This window comes from Falco biarmicus, chromosome Z (assembly GCF_023638135.1).
Source record: "Falco biarmicus isolate bFalBia1 chromosome Z, bFalBia1.pri, whole genome shotgun sequence".
Classification (NCBI taxonomy): domain Eukaryota; kingdom Metazoa; phylum Chordata; class Aves; order Falconiformes; family Falconidae; genus Falco; species Falco biarmicus.
The window spans coordinates 61,357,135-61,378,541 of record NC_079311.1 but is presented as its reverse complement, the minus strand read 5'-3'; the positions used below and the strand labels follow the sequence as shown (position 1 = coordinate 61,378,541).

At 40.1% G+C, this 21,407-nt stretch overlaps 1 protein-coding gene and 2 long non-coding RNA genes across 6 annotated transcripts in view; 2 read left to right on the top strand and 1 right to left on the bottom strand.

Annotated features, from left to right (window-relative positions):
* The window catches only part of PIK3R1 (phosphoinositide-3-kinase regulatory subunit 1), a 61,217-nt gene extending 52,313 nt beyond the window's left edge, over nt 1–8,904 (top strand). For all 4 annotated transcript variants that reach the window (XM_056324126.1, XM_056324129.1, XM_056324128.1 and 1 more), the window contains 5 exons: nt 529–671; nt 949–1,125; nt 1,236–1,304; nt 3,657–3,827; nt 4,285–8,904. In XM_056324126.1, the coding sequence (XP_056180101.1) occupies nt 529–671; nt 949–1,125; nt 1,236–1,304; nt 3,657–3,827; nt 4,285–4,474 (750 nt within the window). In that variant the 3' untranslated portion in view covers nt 4,475–8,904. The remainder of the gene's footprint in view (nt 1–528; nt 672–948; nt 1,126–1,235; nt 1,305–3,656; nt 3,828–4,284) is intronic.
* On the bottom strand, nt 8,133–18,368 carry LOC130142370 (uncharacterized). Its single transcript, XR_008819374.1, has 2 exons — nt 17,984–18,368; nt 8,133–10,466 (listed from the first exon to the last, which is right to left on the bottom strand). It is a non-coding gene; the product is annotated as an uncharacterized LOC130142370 (long non-coding RNA).
* LOC130142369 (uncharacterized) overlaps nt 11,927–21,407 on the top strand; it is a 24,773-nt gene continuing 15,292 nt past the window's right edge. Inside the window, exons 1-3 of the long non-coding RNA XR_008819373.1 lie at nt 11,927–13,720; nt 18,375–18,468; nt 19,242–19,443. This is a non-coding gene — a long non-coding RNA (uncharacterized LOC130142369). The remainder of the gene's footprint in view (nt 13,721–18,374; nt 18,469–19,241; nt 19,444–21,407) is intronic.

The window sequence follows — 21,407 nt, the reverse complement described above, 5'->3', positions numbered from 1 at the left end:
ACTGCTTCTTAAAATGTGCAGGAAATACACCTAAAATAATGGAAGAAAGGTGGGGAAGTGCAGGCAACTTGAACTGATGCCTTAAAAGACCTGGCTATCGACTAGCTGTGCAGGGGCAGGAGGATGGACTAAATGACCTCCTGAAACCTGTCCAGGCCAGTATCTTACACTTTTATTTCAGAAAGCCAGATGTGTCTCTAAGGTCATTAATTGGTACAAAGGGCAGAGTGCATTGCCATAAGGCTCTAATCATCACAAATAAAACTTACTTATACAAAACAAAGATTGTAGCTAGCTCTTTGCCTAGCAGTTTTCTGTTCTTGGAAAACCTAATCATGGAAAGCCTAATCATGGCAGCCTTTTGCACAGGCCTGTTCTCTCTGTTACAGGGCTCTGCAGACAGAATGCGTTCCGGTAAGGGGATATTAAAACCTTCTTCTGCAATATACTGAAGTGTTCCTGGGTGCATGCCAATAAGTCATCCATGCTGTCAGATAACAACTATAATAACAATTATTTTATTTTCAGGAAATTCAAATGAAAAGAACAGCTATTGAAGCATTTAATGAAACAATAAAAATATTTGAAGAGCAGTGCCAGACACAAGAAAGATACAGTAAGGAGTACATTGAAAAATTTAAACGGGAAGGAAATGAAAAAGAAATACAAAGGTCAGTATTTGTATTTGCATTTCAAATTGTATAATTTTGAAGAAAGAAACAATGCCAAGTGTAGATCTGCCTAAAACTAAAGCAAGATGTCAAGTTTAAAGTTGTTCAGTTATAAGCAAAGAAGCCTCAAAATGGGGTAGATGTGAATTTGCAAAATGTATAGCTATATCTAGAGAAATTACTTCGTTCTCTTAAGTGTCTACACCGCTAAACAGCAGATTATGAAGTTATGAATCAGACATCATCAGAATATAACCTACCACATTATTCCATTCAGGATCATGCACAACTATGAAAAACTGAAGTCTCGAATAAGTGAAATTGTGGACAGCAGACGTAGATTAGAAGAGGATTTAAAGAAGCAAGCAGCTGAGTATAGAGAGATAGACAAACGTATGAACAGCATTAAGCCAGACCTCATACAGCTGAGGAAGACAAGAGACCAGTACTTGATGTGAGTATCATTATGAATTAACAAAATTATTTTTTTAAAAAGTTGGGGTTTTTTTATGGGTAACCAACTTCTGTGACTAAAAATTAATTTTATTTGTAATTATTGTCCAGGTGGCTGACTCAAAAAGGTGTTCGGCAAAAGAAGCTAAATGAATGGCTTGGAAATGAAAATACAGAAGAGTGAGTATTAAAAGATTTAAGTATTTCTGGTATTTCAGATCATCTTAGGCAAAAGTGAGATAAACCATATTTACTTCCTCGACCACACAGAGGAAATCTCAAGCCTAGGTCTCCAGTAACAACGCACACTGTTAACACATGGCAGCCTATGTAATGCAAGTATTACAAAGGACTCTGTTACGCACCCTACTCTCCATTATTCTGGGAGGTTCATAATCAAGTTACTATAGCAAAGCACAGCAATGTAATGTGTGTCTTTATTCTTACCTGAAAATGCAGATGATAAGGTGTTAGTATCTTACAGAGATGCCATATGGATGGATAAGTTGTTCAGAAGGTCTCTTAGGCATGGGCAGGCTTTTTCTAAATTTCAAGCATTGGTACTATGGTGCCATCTTGTATAGTGGTACCCATGTCAGCATATCACACTGCTGTTGGAGATGATAAAATCATATATGCTGGAGTGGTCCTTCTCTGGTTTTGTGGTCTATTTAATTTCTGAGGGAAATGGCAGGATAGTATTCTGTCATTTCAAGCAATTCAGTTTACTATAGGTTCTGACGCGGGCTTGGCTAATGAATACATTTCACTTCATTCCTGGGGAAAAAGCAAAAAGCACAAAGCACCTTGGTATTGTGAATGTCGACCAAATTTAAACAAAAGCAAGCCACACAATATTATCGAAAGAGTAGTAAGAGTGAAGAATGAACAAATAGAAAGTTGTCTGAGTAATACTCATTTCAACATTTTCTGCGTATGTAGTTTCTTGTGCATGCCTTTTACACTGCCTGGCTGAACATACAGCGAAAGCAGCAGAGTGACAACTGTTTAGTGGATTTACATTCTAGCCGTGTCCACATATGTTTTCATTTGGCTTGGTTTATTGAGTCTCCTACTGTTATCCTGGAAATTGTGCATCTCTGCTGTGGCTGCACTGATGGAAGCAGGGGATAAAAATGGCATACACTTTTTAAAGCCATGTTGTTTACTCAGTCTTAGCACAGCTCAAAGATGATATGATGGAGAATGTGTAGGCACCTGTTTCCAGTAGTATTTCCATCACTTAAACAGTAGACAAAGAACAACACCAGGCCGTGGTTGTAGTGTGGCATCAAAATAGTAAGTGAAACTTTAAAGAAAATCTTCCTTTTCCCTTACTCTGTTACTCTCCTTGCCAGCAAGTATGGCAAAAGTGCTTGTGTTTCTGCTGAAAAATTAAACTTTCAGAATATGACTTTTTTCCTAAAGTTGTAATGCAGAAAAGAAATCACTATAATGAGCAGCAGGAAAAACAGGAATCACTTTCTCTAGGTGCTCGTTGCAAATAGAGCCACTGCTAAATGTATTTGAGTATCATGTAGAACAAAGGAGTACAGTGGGATAAGGGACCTAGAAAGAGCGTCATCTGAAACAAAAGAACCCATCTTCTTTTCTGAAAATTTTAATTCTTTTTGAGATGGCTGATTTCTGTAGAGTACTTTGAGAATCTTCAGAAAGACAGAACTGTGGATGAGTGAGAAGTCATGTGTTCTTAGACCAAGGAGAAGTGATTAAAAACCTATTACAGAGACAATAGATACATTAGCTAAACAGAGGCTGATTGCAATCTCAGCAGGAGAGGCAGGACCCACCAGTTCACGCTGTTGGAGGAGTGGGGGGCTCTGGAACTGCAGAACATCAAAGTGGTGTCCACGTAGCTGACCCAGAGACATCTTTCATGGTGGGCTTTAGCTCAGAGGGTTCTCTATAACTCTGAATTGGCTTTAGAGTTGGTAGCTGTTTTGGTGGAGATGGCCCTGTATTTTATGCTCTTCTTATAATCTGGTCATAAGGAGGGAGAGAGTGAGAGTGCTCAACTATTCCACCTTTTCCACAAAGCCATCTCACCTGTAAATAATTAGTCTACCTGCACAACTGCTCATAGCTTTCCCAAGCAACAGCTGTAGCTGATACGTTGCATGGTTTTTCACTGCTGACCAAGTGTTCTGATCTTTGGAAATGAAGCTGAATCAGAGGGTATTTTGTTGGTCTTGCTATTTACCAAAACAGTGAGCAACAGTGTAAGTACTCAAGCATCACAGCAGATTCTGAAGAATAACACAACATCCTTTTATATTCTTCTTCAGATTTACAGGAGTGGTTTTGAAAGAATCAAGAACCAGAGCTTATATTTTATTTTTATTAAGTGGTTTGAACAGTGCAGTATTACATGGTTTACATCCCTAGTTTTACCAGGGAAGTATCCTACTAACCACTGATTATTTTTTTAACTAATATGAAATGGGGACTACTTAATTCATGGATTTTGTTCTGCTGTGTGTTTCACAAAGACATTTTGTCCTATTTCAACAGCCAATACTCTATGGTAGAAGATGATGAGGACTTGCCCCATCATGATGAGAGAACATGGAATGTGGGAAATATCAATAGAAGCCAAGCTGAAAATCTGCTGCGGGGAAAACGAGATGGAACATTCCTTGTTCGAGAAAGCAGCAAACAAGGCTGCTATGCCTGCTCTGTTGTGTACGTACCCTAATTTGCAAATGATGTAACCAAAATTTGAGGCACCTACCTCGAGCCAGGGGCAGCTAGACACTTGCATATACACAGATCCTATTGGACCTTTGTGCGTAGAAGCAGACCAACAAGACCTGAGGCCATCCTTATTGCTGCTCCATTTCCTACACAGCTCAGATCTGTGCCACTCCCACAGATGAGCCTCACACAGAAGAAGGGAAACCAAAGTATGAACGCACTCCTTTCTGCGCGTCTGCTAAGTTCTGCCTGTCTCCTGCCTCTCTAAGCTAACACAACATCTGGGAATTTGGGTTAAACTTAGGCTTTTACCATTATCCCACCTCAGAAGACAGGGATTCTAGGTAGTGACTAGCATGTTAAGATATATTGCCAATACCTTATTTTCTAGTAATTTTACTGTACTGACAAACTAAAAACTGATGGGTTTTTTTTTCCTTTTTAGGGTGGATGGAGAAGTAAAGCACTGTGTGATAAACAAAACACCTACTGGGTATGGATTTGCAGAGCCATATAACTTGTACAACTCGCTCAAAGAACTGGTGCTACATTATCAACACACATCACTTGTGCAGCACAATGACTCTCTCAATGTCACACTAGCCTACCCAGTATACGCGCAGCAGAGGCGATGAAGATCTTAATACTCTGCATTGTTTGTTTTTTTTTCTAAAGAGAAGATTTGACAACATTGAGGCCTCTGGAGAGAAAAGGCTCCTTTCAGCCTTACTCAAGAATCTGAGCTGCAGTATCAAAGCTATCTGTCTTCAGATGGGACTAGAGCTTTCCTTCACAACTGCAGTGGGAGAGATCACAGTATTAAGCTGTGAACGTATGTTTCTAATCTGAAGTGCTTTTTTTTTTTTTTTTTTTTTTTTGTAACTAAGAAAATTAAAACACAAGAGAGAGAAATCTGAACCTGATCTCCCTGCAGGGACATAGAGGCCTTTAAGCATGGTGCTTGTTTACGACCACTTCTGAAGCTTTACCAGCTAGAACATTGGATTCTCCACACACAAGGTATAAGAGGTCTTTGTCATTCAGTTATTGGAATTCTGTCATCATGACCTGGCTTGGACTTGGTGTTGCTGCACTCAGTGGATCCAGACACACAGCATTGTGGATTCTTTTGGTTTCTGGTGAATGATATGTAGCAGAATGGCACTTTCATTTCTAAGGGACACTTTAAAAGGACTACAGTTACAGTATGTTTTTCAGAGTGTTTGTAATAGCAAAGTGCCAGGAAGCGTTTTGTTTAGACATTTAAAAATCCATTTTAAGAATATATTTAAGACTGAAGAAAACAGGACTTTCAGTGGCATACAGTATATAATAATGTACATAGTACTGGATGACTAACTATCACTGATGGAAACTATCAATACCAAACTGCTTCTCTTTTCCCGTTTCTGTTTGCTGAAAGCTTAGACCATGCTATGCAATACTGAATTTTCTTTAGGCTGTAGCCTTCTCTCAAGCATATCTACAGGTTAAGCTTGGTTTTCTTTCCTGTTTCCTTGTCTTCTTTTTTCTTTCTTTCTTTTGGCTGAGAATATTTTTCCTGATGATTATTTTTTATTATTCATTTGGTTGGTTGGTTGGTGGTTGTTTGTTGTAGGTTTTTGGGGTTTTTTTTCAAATGTACAGGAGGCCAGCATGAGTTGGCTTCAGAATTAAAACTATGAAATACTTTACAATTTTCTATGTACAGAATATTGGGCTACTAGCTCAAAGTTTTAAAAGTTCATAATTTTTTTGACAAAATATTTTGTTGGGGCAGTGCCTGATAAGCTTCAAAGCTGCTTTATTCAATAATAATTAAAAAAAAAAGAACATTACAAAATATCACTGAGTCAAACAACATCGTTTCAGAGATATCTTTAGAATACGGTACCACGCTGTTTGCTTCTTGAAGCATTTTGAACTTCTATCATGATTGTCTTGTATTTGGAACATGAAAAATTGTCTATCCTCTAATACTGATTGCAGAAAAATGAGAAGTTTGGCTACTGGCGTGGGTAGTTTCGATCCCAGAATGAATCCACTCTTCACAGTAAATAAATCACTTCTTGACCTACTGTGGCAGAACTTTTGTCAGCATGTAAAGGTATTTTCATTTCATATGAAGGAAGTTTCTCTGACCTGTTGCCTAGGGGTTGGGTTTTTTTCTATTAGTATTGCAAAAAGAAAGCTCCCACCTGTACTGAGAATGTTTAGATATAGCATAGAGCTAAGACTGGAAAATGTCTTTTTTGAAAATGATTAGACTATCATATTAAACATCTTTGATTTATTTTCAGAAGTTGGTAGACTGGGGCAGTATCATAAGTGAACACTTTTATAATTTCAGGCACCAGAGACTTACAGAATTACGGTTTAGTTAAGGGAAACAAATACATGAATCCCACTAAAGCAAACAACAGGAATTGTGGGATAATTCACTGTCAATGGTTTGCAATGGTTATTTATTGTCCTGACTGCTCAGGAAATTCACACATTGCAAATCAATAAAGTAATGAAGTTAAGAGAAATCTTGGAAAAGTTTTCACTAAGTGCACATACAAATTTATTCTTCCCCCAAGACACAAAGGCAAGATCCATTACTATTAAAGAGAGCTGCACACACAATCAAAAGGGCAAAATCCATGGAGTTTTCTTGTAATAGCTTTGTTTTAGAGATATACGTACTTTAATTCCAGGTATGCAGCGCTTATTAGGCTATTGGAAATAATAGCCTAATCTCCAGTAGTTTTTATATTATCTTTTAATTTTTACCTTCCTTCATTTCTGAGACTGTAAGGCTTTTGATTTTATTTTGATTTTGTGCTCTTTATTTTTGGTGGGTCGTCTTTGTTTTCCTGTAGATGTATTTTCTTACTAGAATTTATATCAGGAAACGTGATTCAACCAACATTAATGTTGCAGGATAGTCACCACGTACAAAATTATTCTTAGTATTTTTTCTGAATAGAAGTTTAGTCTTCAACCTTTCCCTTCCTCATTCCACACTCTTTTCAGGCCTGTAGGACCATGTAAATTTGGTTTACTAATAACTGGTTTTTACTATGAAAAGCACCAACAGTTACTCTAGCATGCCAGTTACACTACTGGGCTTGAAATTATGAATTAGTTCAGTATACAACAATTTAACATTTGTAGCAATCCAAGATATTCTTTGGACATATATTAATTTTTGAATGTTAAATAGTTTAAGAGTAAAATTGTATTTTTTTCTCTGTAAGCAAAATACATGTAATCTGGATTGATGTTTCACGTAGCATTTGTCAAGAAATTTTATCATAGTTAAGGCATTTGGATCTAGTTTTACTCATATTAAGAAAACTTCTGCTATGTTGGTGGGCCATATCCTTAGCATGCCCAGCCGAGTATGGGATATTATTTGTTCCTGTCGTGGTGTACAACTTCTCTTCATCTGTGTAGCAGGGAAAAAGAATAGTGTGTGTACAAATTTGGCACTTGCTTTTCTTGCACAAGCAACAGTGAGAAATAAGCACTATGTTGTGACAATGATTGCTTAGGGCTTTTTAAGGGGATGTTCTACCTACACAGGGTCTGTGCAATTTGCAAGGATCACTTATGCCCTCAAACTGGCATGAGTGGGTTTTCTTTGGTACTTATGTATTGTGTGGCCTCTGCATTTCTCTCGCTCCTTAATGCACAGAGCTAAGTCCTGCCAAAGGCCCTATTCACTGCAGACTTGTACTCAATGTACCATATCGTTCACTCCAGTTTTGATTTGGTCTCAGACAGACTAATGTAGGCAGAAAGAAAGCATGTGGATATAACTGAAGAAACACAGTGCTTTTCTGTATTTCTATTGACATGTAGTTTTTCCATTTAATGTAATTCAAGGTTGATAGTTGTTTGTTATCTTTTTTGGTTTGGGGAATTTTTTTTGTTTTGTTTTAAATCCCTGAGTTATGCTGCAGAGCAGCAGCACTTTCACAACACCTTTGAAAGGTATGAGACATAACACAGAGAACCAAAACCCACAAGCAAAATCAGGAGTTTCTGATTTCCTTAAGGAGAAATTTGAATTTGAGGTTTGGAGATGTGTATCTGTGCGTATGCGTGCACACTTGCTGTGTTCATGTATGAATAGATCCCCGTGTAGGTACATATTCACCAAACATGAATATTTTGCTGAATTTAGTATTTAAGTATATATCATTAACTTTGTTTAAAGACACACACACATACACATTAGACCTTTGTGGGTGCAGCATGTTTCCAAATACTGAGTTTCTGTGTTGTTAAATATTTTCTTTAAAAAACAAAAAAAAAACACCAAAAAAACCAAAAAAAAACAAAAACAAAAAAAAAAACCAAAAAAACCACCACCTTGTCTGTATGGTTCAGTTATCTGAGAAATCTTGTCAAGCAATCTGTAAAACCAAATCTTCAATTTTTTCTATTTGGTGTCACCTGTTCTGTAGTGAAGAAATGGCTTTGTCTTGTAATTGGCAATGAAATAATAACGCTTGGGAAAACATTCAGATGCTTCTAATGGGGAATACTTCTGCCGATTTTCACACAGTGCTTTTGCTATGCATGGTATTAAGTTGGGAAGGTGAATCCTGATGATATTTTTTTTCAGGGTCACTTTAGAAATGGGCAGCTCAAAGCAAAATGCCTCCCATGGGACAAGGTTTCAAAATACAACATGTTATGTAGAATCATGTTGTATTTACTGCAGTTGAAGACTCAACTGGGCTGTGGGGATTATTAACATATATTGCACTTGTCCTAATGAGATTGCATTAGCTGCCCAAGATGCTGCTATTTTTTTTATTCTTGTTTTTAGAAATAAAGCTCTGTTCTGTTAAATGTCTTTAAAACATTAAGATTACTTTGTTTTAAAATGGTCTTTGAGGAGGTAGAGGGTAAAGTGGGTTGTAAGTTGCCTTTACAAGACAACAGAGGAAACATGCCTCCTTGAAATTTTGTTAAAGCTATAGAGTTGATGGAGCTGTGTCTTGTTTTTAAGTTGCTTTAAAAATTGTAATAAGTCTTCAAGCAGAATAAAGTTTGTTTTGAAAACACATTTCAGTTGTTGAGGCTTCAGTAAGGACTGAGATGTCTATTTACGATCATCCTTGGCCAACACTTCCTGTCTATATGTGGCCTACTTTGACATGAGACACAAATGTGCATAATATTAGAGGGTACTGGGGAGCAAATGATTCCAGCTGACTCACAGCCATCCTATGTATTGAACTGAATGGAATAGTTGAGTAGCTCCAAAATAGCCTTGTGTCAAACAGTAGCAAAATGACAGTTCTGCTCACCTCATACTCTTGTGAAAGCAGTACTGTATACATGATCTGTGATCTACCTTTTACACTAAAGATGAAGTTCTGGTTCTTCTGAAAGTGGTGTGAGTTTTGTCACTGATTTCCATTAAGACAGCCTGTCAGCTGTTGCAGCTTGAAGTCATTTACCATCTTCATGGCTGCATCTAATGTGAAAACCAATAGAATGAAGAAGAAGGAGGAAGTAAGGGGAGGACTGGGCAAGACCGATTCTGAGCATTGTTTTCTTCCCCTCATTATTGGTATGTGGGTATGTGGTATCTGACTTCTCTGAGCCCATCCGTATCTTGCCCCAGAACAGGTTCTCCGGGGAAGTTGGCCAGCCACTCTGGAAGTGGAAGAGGTTCCTATTCCCATTCTATCCCAGGTTTCCACTCCAGAATCTACCCATATTTTGGTTGCAGTGGTCACATAACTGCCCCTGACTGAGGTACTCAGGTAGCACAGGCTTGAAATAATTCTTAATAATCACAACATTGTCATTGGATCCTAGAGGTTCTTAGAAGAAACTTAGAGTAAACGCTGTTGTCATATTTTTAGCCAGCTTAATAGAAAACGGGGCTACATCTCCAATGAGTGTGTCTGTTGCAGTTTTTCTGTTAGTAAGCTGATTCTTTGAAAGAGACATTGAGTTTATCTTGTTCCCACTCCCTGAGCCGATGTTGAGCAACACAAGTACTTCTGCGACCATGGAGCTCACATCTGAAAATAGGGTTAGCTAGATCATGAGTCACGCATTGTCCATCATCAGCTATTGGGAGGAATTAAGACTGGCTGATCATAATCTGCAGAAATCTATGCACCAGCAGATTTCTTGCCTGTGTCATACATTGTATAGAATAGCAGACTGGAAAAATAGTTTGCCAAAATGTCATTCTATTTTTGCTATCTGCAGACAAACACACCCCCACTTTCCCTCTCTGCTTTCCTGCTAAGGCTTGATGGTCATTTCTCATAGGGAATATGAAAAACTGCTTAAATCTATCTCTGTGCAGCTACAAGTGGGTGTGATATTTTTAAAGGCCTTGGGAATGCTTGTCGTGGGGGTTTTTCCTCCCCAAGCTGCTGGACTCGTGCAAAGTCACGTGCGAGTAACTTCATACAAATCCCTTTGTCTGAGCTGCAAAGCCAAAAAGGGAAGAGATTTTAAAACGTTTCACTTGCCTTCTCGGGGCTTCACTGAAGGGACAGGTGGCATCTCCTCCCCTCAGCCTCCAGCATCTCGCCCATCCCCACACCCAGCACCCGGCTTTCCCACTGCCCGACAGGAAATTTCCTTCAGCCACTGGGCCCCCTGTAAATGATACACCAGTGCTCATCAGCTGGCCGGTGAACAAGGGTGGCTTTGGCAGACAGAGGTCCCTGTCAAGCAAACAGGCCAGGCAGGGGGTCAGGCAGAGCCCCAGTGAGTGCCTGTGGGCGGCTCTGCACAGGCAGACACACGCGCTCCCACGGCTGCAGGTGGGGGCAGCCAGGGGCACAATGGCAGCGTGAGGAGAGCCCTGTGGCACAGCGCTGCTGAGGCCCTGGGCCACCTCTTGCTGCCCGTCACAGCCTCTCATGGAGGCAGCCCTCCCTTGCACCACGGGGAAGAGCCCCTCTTGTTCGCACAGGGACCCGTTTGAGACAACTGTGTTTAGGATATCTAACATTTACCTCAGGGGCCTGACACCCCATGGGGACCCTGGGTGAAACCTGAAGAAATGCCAAACAGTGACTGAGGTCCTGCCAGTGTCCCAGGCTGGTAAGAAGGCTAAAAATAAGCAGTTCTGCTTTCACTGCGGGATGGCACGTGGGACACTGGGGTCAGACGTGGGCACGTGGGACACCGGGGTCAGACGTGCTTCCCACCACACGTGGGCTGTACAGAAGGTGCTAGGCCTTCTCTATTGCCTCTGAAACAACAAAAAGCACAAACTGTGGGAGTGCTGCCGAGGCCATGGTTCTGGTGTCTCTTTTTTTTTTTTTTTAAAGTCCCTTTGAGGACCCATGTCTTCAAATACATGGACTACCAAAAATAGAAATTCTGTCAGGACCTTCTGGGTCAACAGATAGAAATTGATCAGCCTCTGTTCAAACTCTGGCTAATCTTTGCAGGAAACAGCACTTCAATGTCTGAAAAGCAATCAGATAACCAGAAACGTCCTGATAGCTCTTTGAAAAACTGGGGTTTTATCCTGTGCCAGGCCATGTTTCCTGCCAGAACAGCATTGCAAGGACACATCTTGTTGTGCCATTCTTTCCTCTATGAAGAAACTACCTTTGCATACTAAAAAGGAGGAGTTTAGGCCACTGATTTAAAACATGTGCAAATATTGGTAGGATAAAAATTTAGCAGGTAGCATGCAAAAAGGTCTAAAACGTGCCATCCTCGGGTCTTTGAACAAACGATATTGACAAAATTGGATATGAATATACTTAATTCAGATGATGTCTGTCTGACTGTCGTGTGTCTGGTATTCCTAACTCGTTAGAAGACCCTAGCCTGAGAGGAAAGGTAATGAATTAATATCTGAGAGCATTTCTCCCTCTATAAATGTTTATTTCCTGCATGGGTTACTTCACTTTTCCACAAATCTTGTGCTTGGTGTAAAACAAATGTTCTGTGAAGGTTGCTGGATTATTCCTTTCCTATAAATATATATATATATATTTTATGTTGCAACTACCCGAAGTGCTTCAGCAAAGTTATTGATGGGGTGTTAGGTGAAACAGACACACCAAGAGTCAACATTTGGTGACCTTCCTGCAGGGAATCGTGTGGCTGGTTTGTGTGACCAGGTGGTTCATCACACCTGCCTGTCCAGTACCCACAGCAGTGTTTCATACCGATGCTGGCTTTCGTGTGCCCTCGGGCCTGTCACTGCACTCAGGGGAATGAGGTGTAAGCTTTACCTTCCTAAAGGGTGAGTATAGCAACTCTTAGCAGCTTGTATGTGTGTGTGAGGCTGAATGAGTGTACAGACCTGAAAAAGTATGAAGTGGAAATATGAGAGGAATGCAAACCCAGCAGCTGTCTGAGCTGGAGCCAGCTGTGCCATGCCACTGGGCAGAGATGAAGGGAACAGTCTCCCACCTCTCACTGCATCCTCTAGGCAAGGATGCTGACCGCATTGTGCTAGGGCTCCAGGCACCTTCCACCTTCCCTGTGACATCCATGCAGGATTATTAATTCTGTTGCGTAAAGGCTGCCACTTACTAACAGCAGCTGTTCGCACGCTCATGCAATTAGCAGCTCTTCTGTGTTTCAGGAAGACAGTGCATTTGAATATTTTGAGGTGGGATTCATCTCATCTAATTTTAAGCACCCAAAAGAAGGGCTTTCCATCAAAGCCATCTGGCAAAACTGTCTTCACAGAGAGAGCCAGGCAATTCCCCACGGTGATTCACTTCACCTACCTCAGGCACTATTCTTAGGATGTGGTGAATCACACTCTGGAGTCACTCCATTGACTGGAGAGGGAGACCGCGCAAATGGTTTTTGCTAGACACGCAACTTTAAGGTGGCTAAAGTTAGATGAACTGTCTCTTCCCTGCTGATGGGCAGTTTCCTTTTAATCTTTCCAGTACCAGTGGTGATATCTTCTGCTCTTAGTCATAATGATAAGGGGCAATTAATTTGGGGCTGGAAGTTCAGTTGGTTTATAGAATTCCGGTCTTTCATAATAATTGTAAAGGTGGCAAACAAGTTCAAAAAGATGCTGGGCCATATCTTCCTTGGAGCTGTAATGCTGGACTCCATGCAGAGCAATGTGGATAAGCAATGCCAGGATACTGTCAGCTGCTTTGTCTGCTCCAGGGCAAAACCTTGCACTGCCTCAGGCCTGGCTTACTGGTACCTTTCAATGGCCTGTTATGAGAAAGTCACAGACCTGTCTTTTGGGGAATAATTTGGTCTCTCACTAGCCATGTGGTCAGCTGAGAAGACATGGATGAAGAAGATGCTGCTGTTTTGTCCAAGTGAGATCAGTTTGTTAGTCACACCTGTATTTCCTTTCTTACCCAGAGGAAACTTAGGGACCTTGACTTTCTTTCCTTTCAGCTGATCCCTGGCCAAGAACACAGGGTCAGATACTGCGACAGTAAAACTAAGATAGAAAAGACTTCAGTCAAATTACCTCCCGGTCACACTGAGCTCTACCACAGAACAAGAGAGCTTTGTGAAATTCCCTATGCATCTACTACACGGAAAATTCAAGAAGGTGGCAGGCCCTACGATATTTTTTGGTACAGGAGTATATGCATAACTAGCCCAGTTAAACCAAACCTTTCAGTGGAGAATGCTTTACTCAGAAGGGCTTGCAGACTGCATGGGGATTTTCCCTGTCCAGTGAAATGGAAGATCTGGCCTTGCATAGCCTCAGTGGCTACAGCAGATGCAGTGACAAGTCAAAGGCAAGAACAACATTTTGGGGAGAAGCTTCAGGAGACTTGAGATGAGAGAAAGCTGTTATGCAAACAGCTGTTGCTCTACTGATAACAGGCAATGTAAACAAGAAAGCCATGGACTGTCAAGCAACCCATGAGCACCAGGAGTCCTCAGGATATGTGAGTAAGATCCTTAGAATGGGTTCACAGCATTGCACCTCTTTATGTCAGGCACTGTAGGGTTCCAGACAGAAGAACAATGCTCCTAGTTGAAGACAGGCAGACCTAACAGGTTAATGAATTTGCATAATCACTGTTCTGCAGGGCTGTGAGTGTTTCAAAGAGGATGAGAAGTCAAACTGATTAAAAAAATACCAAATGGCCAACTGGTGTACAAATACACACAATTAAATGATGTTGAAGTTTCAAAATGTCTTGATTCTTGTTACCAATAACAGCATTACTAAAACTGAAATCTTGTCATGGTCTGTCCGTTTCCCACTGTAATCTTGTCAGGCACAGATGAGCAAGGTCTCATACATGGTTCTCCACTGGAGAAAATGCTCTTATCTGGCTGGGCCACATGGGCTTCCAGGAACGTGCAGCCAGAGACTGGAACCAAGTTTGTCTTCCATTAGTGCAAGTCACTTGGGGGTGTGTGCACTCTTCTGGCCAGCTGTGTGTGACAGGTCCTGGCTAATGCTGGCTCAAAACACCCATATTTAGAGTATGGGAGCAGAGGGGAAGGGAAAGGGATTGCTAGTAAAGTCTTGGTAAGAATTTCTTTCACAAGAATCTTGCTTTTGGTGTCACATCCTCTGTTAAGATGGTTCAAGAAAGCTGTTTTTACTGGGGAAGGTGGTTAGCTGTGTCAATTAAATGAACAGTTTTCCCTCCTTTATTTTTGGAACCTCTGTAGCAATGTGAATGCACATGCTTCCTCGGCATGTCTATGCTGCAGACACTGACTACAATACCTGCGGGCACACTTGGGCTCACCTGGCATTTCTTAGCTGAACACAACCAGCCACGTGGCCTCAGGTCTGCAGACAAGCTGACTGAGAATGTATTCAGCTTCTTAGTAAGGCTGTGCCAATTAGTAGTCTTCATTTCAAAATGCCACACTCCCCCCATTTTTAAAATTTATTTATGCCTTGAAAATATATAAAATTGGTGAAAAGCCTCTTGAGAATCCTGAAAAAGTCCATGTCAATATCTCAGTAAAGAAGTAACCACGCTGCACAGAGTGAAACAGACTGCTCGAGGTGACAAGACACTGGAGCATGGAAAGTGAGTCTACCACAGCTCCATCACTGCATCCCAATCCTTTTTGGCTGTATCTATGATTTCTGTATCAAGTTTGATGGATTCATCTTCAGTCAAAAAACAAAGACTGGGGTTTTTTTGACTGTCTTCAAATCTTAGTATTCCAGCCACTGAGAGGGCCAAACAACAGCTGAAGCAAGCCAAAGCTGCTCCTACCCATGCACCTGTTTTTTTTCTTTGGCGGTGGAGATGCAAGGGAAGTGATGGCTAGCTGATACAAAATCAGGATGCATCTGAGGAACATGCCTCGCAGAACCTCAAAGAAAGTACTCCCATACCTGGTAATACATATGGAGGCCTTGGCTGTTGCAAGTCCGTGCCCAATTCAACATGTATCAACGTCTTCTTTGAGCTGTCATCTTCATAGCTTTTTAGATCACAAAAAGCATCAGCACAAGTTAGGCAGCTGGTTTCTTCTGATATTTTATTTAAAGTCAGCTATACTCTGTACAGTTCTGACACTGAAATAGCTGACTGTATGGTCCCCATGAGAAAGTAATGGGTACCTATGGGTATCAGTCCCATCAGATACTGCACATCTGAAGTCTCTCTACACCTTTACCTCTGTACCTTCAGAAGCAAACCTGGTTCTGGAGCTCTAAGAACTGGCTCTCACTGAGAAAGAGGGACTGTGGACCTGGAAAAAAGCTTTTCTTCCTGTATTTTTCTAAGCTAACCATTTTCAGTGGATCAATATCCTGGGAGATCTACTTGAATGCAAGGAGAAGGATCAAGGATGGAGAAATATGACAAGATTGTTAATGTCTATCTGTTCTATTCATGTAGTCTTCTAAAACCTCAGATTTACTTATCTTTTTAATTTTGCTCTGCAGATCATTAAGGCCAAAATTTTAGAGCCCAACATCTTTATCAGTTTAAAGTGGTTGATGTATTTGTTAGTGCTGATGCATTTAATAATCCAAGGCTACATTCCTGTGTCAGAGTGAGGCCCACTCAGCAGCAAGATATTGTCATTCTCCATCCTTTCTAGAAATTAATCTAGTTGTGGGCCTTGAAGTAGACTAGGAATGTAAGACTCAGCATGCATATATTGGAGTTGATCAAGGCTAGTTCTGCAAGGACAATTCTTATTAAAAAAAACCTTACTTGTTTGATATGAACCCCTCACAAGGGTTATGGATTCAGCTGAACTTTTTCAGTGTTCAAAATTAAAATCAGGAGTCCATTTTCCATCTAATACAGCCTGTTAGCCAACAGTGAACATGTTAATAGACATTTAGCATACGAGAGGTCTAGGAGAGTCTTTGGTAAGCAGTGGCTGAAGTCAGAGATAAGGCATCCTAAGTGAATGCTTTTTGCACAAGACTAAAGAGTTAGCTTTAAACTACTGCTTGTTTCACCCCATATAAATAAAAATATTCATTAGGATAAAGAAAAATTTGTATAGTGCCTAGTCATTAGGACACTCATCAGAGACAAGAGAAGACTGAATTCACATCCCAGCTTCAGTGGTTACTCCATGTGTACAGCATGAAGCCTAAAGCTTCTTGAAAATTAAGCAGTCTTAGGCTGAGACAGGTAATCATATAGTTATAAAGATGGTGTGGTTTTCTGTAAGTAGTTTGATTTCTTGGTTCTTTACTGAGTATTACAGATCAAAAAGTGACACCTAGATCAGAACTACTTTTAGATCAATAGTCACATTTCAAGTCCTAATTTCAAGGTCTGCAATGTGAGTCTGGCTTTGGATTCTAAAGGACCGAAGTCTGGGAGCTTTTTCCACCATAAGAAACGATCTCATGTAATCACAAACCTTCTGGTTTGAACAGATACAACTTAAAAACAGAACAGGAAACCAAACCCAGCCAGATCTGACTATGACACACAAACCAGGCTGGCCTGGTGTTTTCATAGCTGTACTTTATCCACTCAGAAATCAAAGGTATTTTAGATCCTCAGTTTTGGTTTGGCTCCTTTTTACTGAAAAGCTCAATAGTGCCTAGTCTTTTGGATCAGAAACATGACTATTTGAACACAGCAGTAACAAAAAAGCCAATGAATGTGTCAGAAGCTTTTATGACTCTAAAAATATATCACAGTGTAACTAACTGTTAACTGATTGGAAACTTCAAGCAAGAAAAGACCCTTGGGTCTTTGTTTCAAGCCCCTTCCCTCCAGACTACTCCAATCCCAGCACAAATTCATGTGAACTAGAAAACGACAAATATGCATGATGGGGCTGTGTGTGCCAAAAATCTCTTTAGGTTCACTGACTCCATCTAATCCCAGCACAAGAATCTCCCCAGAATTATCTTCATTCCCTATAGATAGATTTGGCTGCCATTCAGGTTACTGTCTTTATTGTTAAATTAAAGTGATTAGCCCTGCCTACTTGCTAAGCTAAAATATTTTTAAATGGTTTCTGCTTTCTTTACCAGCATTTTTAAATGTGACTGAACAGCAGTCACTGGTCAGGCCTCCTGGTCTTGAAGACATGCATGTTCTAGTAAAGTAGAAAGCTTTCTCCTATCATTTGCATGGGAGCAGTATCAAAGTGCAAAAATGCTGAGTGGGTGATAGAATCACACCCGGGTATTCATTAAAGAAAGTTTAGTAGAAGAAGAGTCATATTAAAACTTCACTCAAATAATCCGTTTTGGACTGTATTGGAGGAACACCTGTTCAAATGCTGTTCAACCAGCAAAATGGCTATCATATCCAATAGGCAATTTATTTGACATCTTTTTCAATAATTTATCTAGCCCTGATGATACTGCATTCATAAGTGAGATAATTTAAATTATAAGTGTTATTTAATTTTTCTGCCACAAGTTTCAGTGGGGTGATTTTGTACTTGTGTTGTAGAAACCTGTTCCCACTGCGTGCCTCACTGCATGTACCCACTGTACCTGAATGCTATTTGCAGTGGAAAATAGAACTTGTATTTCCCAATGAGAGAGTTTGACTATTCTTACAGGTGCCTGAGTTTCTTGAGCTCTTTGTTTATTGAATCTGAACTACAAACTTTGTTTAAATATTGTTCCCACACGGGGGATTTCTTTTTTTAGTGTTCTTCTGCATGTTCACCTCCCTGCCTAAAAAATAAGCTGGTAGAAGGGAGGGCAAATTGGCAGTCTGATCAAATGCTTGGCTTACCTGGTCATCAGCAGTCACTTTCAGAATGGGACAAACAGTTGATATGAGAGTAAATTCACAGGAGCTGGTGAAAAGATATTCTTGTGGCAGTCATCTGAATCGGGAAGGTTCAACTTTTTCTGTCTCTGTTTTATTGTGGAGATAGCTGGGAGGGGCAGGGGAGGAAGTGGGTTTTCGTTAGTGGTAAGGGCAAAGGGAGGTGTACATTTCCTCTCCTAAAAGTGCCATGTATAAAGCTGCTTGGTGTTTGTGTGTGTGTGTGTGTGTGTGTGTGTGTGTGTGTGTGTGTAGACAGGCATACAGGACAAGTCAGTAATTTTGACTACCGCAGTACCAGCTTGCACCATAAGAACAATCAGTCAGAAGTCCCATACCTACCATTTCTTCTCAGGCTGGCTGTGGAAATTCACATCTCAGTCTATTGCCATATCAAACCTGAATCTGTGAGAAAGTCCCTGACCCAAAGAAGATAAGTTCATAAATTGGTAAGCAACTCAGCTGTTTCAAAGATATTGGAAATCCTAGACTACATACAGTCCTTCATCCAGAAAAGCAAATGAAAAAAACTAGCAAAAGTACCAGGCAGGACAACAATGATGGTTGAAGGTGTGGAGTAGATTCAATGAGAGAGGACATATGCTAGACTAGGGTGCTTTAGTTTGGTGAAAGAGGCTGATGAGATGGTGTGATAGGCACAACCACTTCTGAAAGACAGAGAAGACAAACAGAAAATTCAGTTAGTGATTCTCAGAACATAAGGTCCAAGGGCAACAGATGAACTTAGCAGGTGGTTGATTTAAAATACATGAATATAAATAATACATAGGTGAACTGTATAATTCTTTGACCTGAGAATACCAAAGAGTGAACAGACAAATTCCTGACAGTCAAATCCATCAGTACTGCTGAACAAAAAACTGTTGCTACAACTGCTAGGCAGTAAAACCCTCAGACTGCAATGATAAACTGAAAGATAGAACTGAAGCAAGGATAAACCAAGCAAGATGTTATAGGAGCACTAATCCAGTATCTGAAAAAAAGTTGCTGAAATAATTCAGGCCTGGTTTCCAAATTTGTTAAGGATTTGGGGGTTAGGCTCATTATAACTTCAGCTGCAATGTTCAGCTCCACATAGTTATTTAAATGTCTACATTCAGAAATATGGGGTGGTGTTCTGCTTTGGCTTTTTTCCAGAATTTTGTTTCAAACCAGTGTCTCATGAATATTGCTTTTCTCTTTTTTTTTTTAAAATCTCCAGGATTTCATGACTGATCTAATACAATTTTTGGGAAAAAAAATCCATTCAGAATTCCAATTCCACAAGAAGATGTGAGACCCACTTTCAGACTCTGGGGTGTACAGTACCATAGCTACACATACTAAAATTACATTAAGTATTTATCAATATAAACAAATAAGGGGATATTCTTACTGTGTTCTTGTGACCTTTTGCTTCAAAGGTAAATACAAGATTAATTTCTAGTATTTCTCAGCTTTTGCAGAGGCAGTCGAAGAGGCTCAATTTTAAACAAGATTGAACATGTTCACAGCTGAAATCTAAATGGGTTCTGCATCCCTGTTGAAATGTTCTGCTTAAATGTTTGATCCTTAATGCAGTCCACACTCTGCCCACAGCAAATGTTCCTCCCAGCTGCTGTTCTTCCCATTAACAGAAAGGGGAAGAAGAATTAAGGTACTGCTCTATACAAACATGTTGAAGCCAAGAGTTCAGTAGCTGCCATCCAATATGCAGTGGCCTATAATAGATTGGGTAATTGCCTGCCCATGTATTCAGAACTCATACTGCATGAAAATAACATTTGCTTTGTTAGAAATATTTTCCTAACCGTTTAGTCCTTTTGATTTCCAGTCACTCAAATGGGGTTTCCTCCTTTACATTCTGGAAAACTCTCCCCAAAAAAAAAAACAACCCATAAAATCAGCTTTTTTATTTCATTATTACCCATTGTTTAGCCATAAGGGGAAGGCTTATCTTGGAGTGGAAGGAGGGAAACCTAAAGCTTTAGGATTGTGCCAGATTCAGCCTTGTCATCCCTGAATTATCATGTCAGTCATTGTACTTCCTTGTGATGCATTTCTAAATTTGTATTCCTTCCTGCCATTTCCGTACCTCGTTGCTCTTCATTACTTGAACAAGTACTAGTAAAATGGACTCTCCTATTTCCAAACATTGCGAATACAAAACCCAAACCAAAACAAAGGAAAAAAACCTCCTTTAGATTAAGACAATGACAAACCAATTTTTCCCTCCAGCTTTTTAGATGAAGGGTCATGCTGGTACAAAACTATGTAATTCTGAATAATTTTCAAGGCAAACATTCTGGTTTCTCCTATTCATTGGTACATGAAGAAACATCTGGAATTCACTCACTCCAAGCACTAGATGAAGCTCTGTCATAGGAGAGACTAGGTAACATGGGTCTGATAAACTTTGTCCTGTTCTTTGATTCCTCAGTTTCATTCAGTAGTCTCACAGCTATTTTACTTCATTTTTGGCCTTGTGTGAGAATAGGAGTTAATTGGCAGGAGGCTATGCAAAAGGTTTTTGTCTATCAGACCAAGCTGTTCATGGGAACCCCACTGATGACTCTCATCAGCTTGCTTTTGATCCAGATAGCCCTGGGAAGAAGTGGACACAATTCACCTAAAACATAAGTGTACCAAAAGTCTATTCATCCCTCCCTGGGAATATGGATGTGTTCTTCCCGCCTCAGATTCTTTCTTTCTCCTTTTGTTCTGTCTTTTCTTGTGGCCATCTGACTACTACACTGATTAATACAGTGTATTAGGCAAGCAGGAATTCATTTGAGTAGGTATTAAATTACGCAGCGCAAGCTTGTCATTGCAATTGGTCACATTTCTTCTTTTTCTCCATTTCAGCAAAGCCTTATCTCTTAGCTTTCTGCCACAAGCTTTTTTGAAGTGGCAAGGAAAGGCATGGCAGAACACTCAATCCATACAAAATGAAAAGTGAAAAACTAGACACACACACAAAAAAAAAAAAAACTCTGAAAGTTAACAGAAGCAATTTCCACAGGCTCTGTAATTGCCAAGCTTCCGCTTTCAGTGTCTGGGAGAAATGACCAAGGACAATGCACTTCTGGAAGAGCAGTGTGATACAACCACACACTAAGTTCAGCAAACCAATATCACAACCAAACTGCATCAATATCAATCTCTTTTGGGGACTTATTCTTCCCTATAGAAATAATTAAGCATTCACAGGCCCAGAGCCTGTGAAGGATAGACAGTTAGGAGGGACGTGATGGTCCAGTTGCTAGATTTCTCCCTGGGGGATATAGGAGAACAAGGTTTAAGATCCCACCCCATTTAATTATTTATATACCCTAATAGATGTTACTTATATACTGTATTGGCACTAACAAGAAATCTCACTTAAAAA